A 5,671-nucleotide genomic window follows, 5' to 3' on the forward strand; every position below is an offset into this window, starting at 1 on the left:
AAAATGTTCCAAAATGAAGATTTTGGTCTCAAAACGAAGAATGTTGGTCAAAAAAATGCGTCGACAACATAAAAATCTTATAGTAAGAAAACACATCTTGCTCTTAAGAACATTTTAAGTAAGACCAAGTTCTTATTATAAGAATAAATGTTCTTAAAATTTAGATCAAAAACAAAAATGATTTTTAAGCTTATAACTTTTTTGTAATGTTTTATTTTTATATTGTATATATTTTTTTATTCTGGCTTGGTTATTTTATAAATATTATTTTACCTTGTTCCGAGTGGGACTCGAACTGACGCCTGCCGCTTTCAACTGATGCGGCGTCTCTAACCAAAGCGCTACGGGTCCACAATTATTTTGAACTGAAATATGACATATTTATACTTTCCTACAATTTTAAGATTCTTACTTTTGTATTAAGAACTGCGAAACTTTAAGATTAATTTTGTAAAAATTAGTAATATATATATAAATATTTAAGATAAATGGTGTTGGTTTTCGAAGTTGGTTTTTTTTTCAGTGTATTCATATTTGAATCCTCCGTGGTACGTGCGAGGCGTCAATGCTTCATTTTCACTGTCATCTTAAGTTGATTGCAAGTTACGAGCCTGTTGACAACAACAACAACAGCTACAACAACAACATCTGCATAAGAACTGTGCACAGACTTTACCCTGCCACTGTAACGGCAACTGTCGGCATGCATGCGTCTGTCTGAGGTTATTTTAAGGGGTTAATACCTGAACTGAACAGATCCGATCCGAACTGAACTAAGTTGAGGTTAGCTTAGCTCCGACTTGGCCTGGTCCAAAGCGCGGGCGGCTTATTAATCAATGCTCCCTCTCTCTCTCCATCTCTCTCCCTGCCACACATTGCACAAGCACAACAACAGGAATCGGTGGCATGTGGCATGATTCATGCTTAATTGGAACCGCACTTCTGCAACCCGTGCAAATCTCACCCAGTTGTCAATTTCACAGACAACACATTTCAATCAAACTTTGCTCTGCCATAAATAAACCGACAGCTGGACAGTGCCTACAAATTCAGCGTTTCACCTCAGCCAGTGTTGCCAACTTGTGGTTTAGCTAAAATGGACAAGTGATGAAACAAAACTAGATTTTTCAACTTGGACAGTGATTGAAAATAAATAAATAAATTTTGCAAATTTAGAATAAAATCAGCCGTAAAATAATGCTGAAAATCACATTCCGATTAAAAATCGGTTATGTCTTGACAGTTTAAAGTTTCAGATAGAGTGTTAATAGGGTTTTGGTACGGAAACTTGGAAAGAGATCGGCAAAAAGTAAATATTAGTCAATAAAATTAGATTTTTCAACTTTGATGCAAAATCAAATTGGAGGTTAAAAACTTATCAAATTTAGATTCCGACAACCAATTTGTATAAGTTTTGACAAATTTATCGCAGTTTAAAGTTTTAGATGGAGTCAGGGGGATTTAGGTACGAAAAAATGGACAGTAATCGAAAAAAATATAAAGTAAGCGAAAAAATTAGATTTTCCAAATTTATCAAAAAAGAGATTAAATATTGATTTAATTAAAATTTCTCAAGGTAATCGTTTAAGTTTTGACAAAGTTGTGAAAGTTTGAAAAATCCGAAATAATGTAAGGGCAATTTATGAAAAGATTCGGAATATAAGTATTGTTTTGCATATGATGGAAAATTCAATTCAGAATCAATAGAATACAATTCTATAAAATGTAGTACGTTTAGTATTAACTAGAAAACCATTTAAGAAATTTTTATACTTTTTATAAAAGAACTATATTTGAAAAGTTTTTGCACATTAATTGAAAAATGTGCTTTTTTTGGCGAACAAGAAATTTCTGAAACGGAAATAATTTAAGAGGAAATACCAAAGTCAGCTTTAAAATAGCCAAAATTCCTCTGCTCCAGTTTGTTTTACTGTGAAAAAAGCCAAATTTGCTAGCACTGGCATTTCGCGAACTATCAGTTTAAGCTTTAAAGTCTTGTGCTTAAATTACAGTTTGGATTTGCTCTTGTTGTTGTTGTTATTGTTGTTGTTGTTGCACGCCTAACGTTCACATTTTTCCACATGAAATTATGAAGTCTCCATGGCAATTAATACGAATACGCATGAGGCAGGTTCAGATCCAAATGCACAACGCTCCAAGCTGCAACTTCAGCTGCCGACTCCGACTCCAGCTCCAATCCCGACTCCGACTCCATCTGAGGCGGGTGCTCTCGTCTCGCATGTCAATTTGATGGCAATTAAGTTTTGGCCGGCATTTTGGTTTGTTTTAATAATAAATTTAATGAGCTGCCAAAAATGGTTGCAAATTTACGTGGCAATTAGCGAGCAAAGCGACACTTGGCCAACAGATCGTGTGGTCAACTTTAACTTTGTTGCTCCATTTTATTTTGCTAATGAGCCGCTTTTTACCCAGTGGTGTTCAGTGTTGCCGAGCTACGAGGCTTGGCCAGTGGCAACCACAGTGGCATGTGCAGCTTTAAGGTGTGGCAAGTGGCAGTAGTCGGTTGCAATTAACAGCTCAGCCTGCTGACAAAGCCAAAAAGTGTCTGCTCTACTATTGATTAGCAGCGATGAGCCTATAACGATAATTCTATGAATAAAAATAGCCAAAGTAATAAATAAGATAATTTTATAGCGCGAATTAAAACACTGCGTAGATCTTAGCAGCTAAAGAGCTGGCAAGTAATATTTTAAATTAAGACTATTTTCAATATTTACTCCACTAAAAATTTAAGAAAAATACCTATAATCGGGGCTGTCACACAAAACCCTTCCAATCAGATTTCGCTTGAAAGCCAAATTGTTTTGAATTCTGACATTAATATTGAGATAGTCATTACATTTGGTTAAATACCTACTAAATGTGCCCAGGAATATTTAAATAGGATTTTGAAAGTGATTTTGTTGTGACACCTCCGAAAACCGTGTTTTAAATAATTTGTGATATTAAAATAATTTTGAATTAATTTAACTAGGAACCACAAAAAGTTATAAAAAGAAAGCAAAGCTTCAATTTTAATTTCTACCATCCAAATCGAAATTTAATAGTATTTTGTTTTAATGCTATAGAAAAATTGCAAAAGTATTAGAGTGTTTACATTTGAATTAAAAAGTTATGGAATAACTTTTATTTTACATAATAAATCTTTTTTATGATTACAATATAAATATTATTATTTTGTATTATTATTTATTTAGTTATATTTTATTTTAAATTAGAAAGAAACCCATAAAATCAAAGGTATTATAAAATTTGTTTAAGTTCAATTCGGACTGGTTTAAAATGGAATTAGTTGAAATCTTATATCATAATTATTAGACTATTTTATATCAGAGGTTATTCTGTTGTTTCTTGAATTTATTTTATAATTATGAAGTCATTTAACCTATAAAAGAAGAATTTTTAACTACTAAATTGTTATGTTTGAAAAAAACGTAGCTTAAGTATAAAAAAAAACCAACAAATGAATTTCAAGGATTAAAGTATTAGTTATTAATACAAATACTATCTTAACGCAAATACTTATTTTATCGCCAGGATTTTTTATAATTGTTCATAGTCATATATATTTAGTAATAATAAAAGTCTTTTAAAATCGATAACCTGTCTAGGAAATAGTCGCGCTGACTAGTAGGAGAGAGAGAGGGCAACAGATCATCGACCTTTGTCTCAGAAGAAGCTGCCGGGAAGGAGGGAAAAGAGTACAGATAACAGATAATTGAGTCAACTACTGGGCAGCATTGCGAGTACCCACCTCATCTGTGGATGGTAGCCATATTGATCCCGCAACTCGGCCTTTGTGATCGTACGCTCCAATTGCTCCGGCTGCAGATCAAAGTGACGTGGCAAGATCTTCCAGTGCACCATATTGAAATAGTTATATTCCCCCGACTCCTGTTGAGCACGCCTCACATAGTGCGGATTATCCGGTTGCGGTCGGATCCAGAGACGCTCGTAGATATGAAAGCGCCAGCCACGATCGGCCAATTCGGCAGCAGCGAGCATCTGCATCATGTCCCCCGGATATGTGTAGAAGAAGAAGAACAACAGCTCCGCCTGCATCTGCTCCACCTTGGGCTGAATCAGCTCCTGTCCACCCGCCCGTCGATAATATGTGGGCACATCGAAGTTCACCTCGTGCGGGGCACAGCGTCCACCTTGCAACGGACCTGCGAACGAGGCATGCAACTTGTTGGCCTCGCAGGCACAGAAATGTGCGTCCACATTCATTGCGGCTACATCGTGGCCAAAGATCTGGCTCAGCCGCTCCGGATGCAGCTGGGCAGCCTTCAGATTGTTGGCCAGTCCGGCCAGGCCATAGGCGCCCTCAATGCCCCCAGCGTTGGGTTTGTGCCCCCAGCGGGCGGAACGCGGATGGAACGTGGCTGCAGTTGCTGGCGGTGCCATGTCAAAGGTCACACCGCCCAGCGGCACGCCCATGCGATTGGTGCGCAGTCGCCCAAACAGCTTCAGATGCTCAAAACCAGGCGGTGGAGGAACATGCGAATTGGATTGGGATTCACTTGATTTTTGGCGACTCCAGACGCCGCTGATGAGAAACTGCTTGTCGAAGATGCCATAGAAATGGGAATCCGTGTTGCTGGCAGCCAGCACAAGTGCCACATTATCACAGTGATCTGTGGACTCCGACGAACTCTGGCTGCTCTCCCGACTGCTCGCCAGATCCACCAACAACTCGGGCACCAGATCCGTTTCCGTTTCCGCATCCAAGGCCTGCTCACTCACACTATCAGGCGTCGGACTCTGCAGCTCATCGTCATCCTCATTATCATTGTCAATATCATCCTCCTCCTCCTCCACATCATCATCATCTTCATCATCGCTTATCATGGCTGTCCAATCATCCGGCACTCCAGCATTAATGCCAACTCCCAGATCCTCCGGAGTGCCGGGCAATGCCGGAAAGTCCTCGTGTAGTATGGTGAATTTGGGTGGTGGTGGAGTGACCGATGGCGAGGACTCCGTTTTGGTCATGTTCTTCACCACATCCACATACAAGGTGGAGGCGGACTGTAGACTGGTCTTCGGATTCGGCTCCGCTTTCTTCTTGCCCTCTGCGGTGGCAGCTGCCGCGGCAATTGCCACAGCTGCCGCAATTGCTTTCGCATTGTGACGCTTCATTCTTCCTCTTCTTCAACAACCAATTCAAAAACGAACAACTCCAAGAAATTCAACACAACTTCAATTATTTTTAAGTAATTCTTATTACAAATTATGCAAATGAGAAACAAACAAATTTGTTAAGCTGCTCGGCTTTTGTTGGAAATTGACAACTTATCACGTTGTACAACACTGTCAACGATGACAATAATATCGTCTACTATTAAGCTGCACAACTTAACGAAAGTTGCCATTTTAGCTAGTTTACAATTTAATTAATATTTTCAGAATTGTGATTGGCTACAAATCTGTCTATTTTTAAAACTGAGCTGACTACTTTTGTCTATACAACTCTTATATGCTTTAATAAATCAATAGATTCTCTGTCGCACATATTTTACGAGCAAGATAAACAATTAACATTAAGTTATTCGAATATTTACATGTAAAATAATTAGAAAATAATTTATCTTAAAATTTTTTAAAACGAAATATAAAAAGCCAGCAAACAACATTAAATTGAAATACA

At 37.9% G+C, this 5,671-nt stretch overlaps 1 protein-coding gene across 1 annotated transcript; it reads right to left on the reverse strand.

Moving 5' to 3' along the window:
- Positions 1–3,489: 3,489 nt before the first annotated feature.
- LOC117781053 lies at positions 3,490–5,278 on the reverse strand. The gene is made up of 2 exons (XM_034617773.1): positions 3,776–5,278; positions 3,490–3,700 (listed from the first exon to the last, which is right to left on the reverse strand). The coding sequence occupies exons 1-2, from the start codon at positions 5,161–5,163 to the stop codon at positions 3,691–3,693; spliced, it is 1,398 nt and encodes a 465-aa protein (XP_034473664.1). The 5' UTR covers positions 5,164–5,278; the 3' UTR covers positions 3,490–3,690.
- Positions 5,279–5,671: the final 393 nt, after the last annotated feature.

Source organism: Drosophila innubila (genome assembly GCF_004354385.1).
Source record: "Drosophila innubila isolate TH190305 chromosome 2L unlocalized genomic scaffold, UK_Dinn_1.0 4_B_2L, whole genome shotgun sequence".
Taxonomy (NCBI): domain Eukaryota; kingdom Metazoa; phylum Arthropoda; class Insecta; order Diptera; family Drosophilidae; genus Drosophila; species Drosophila innubila.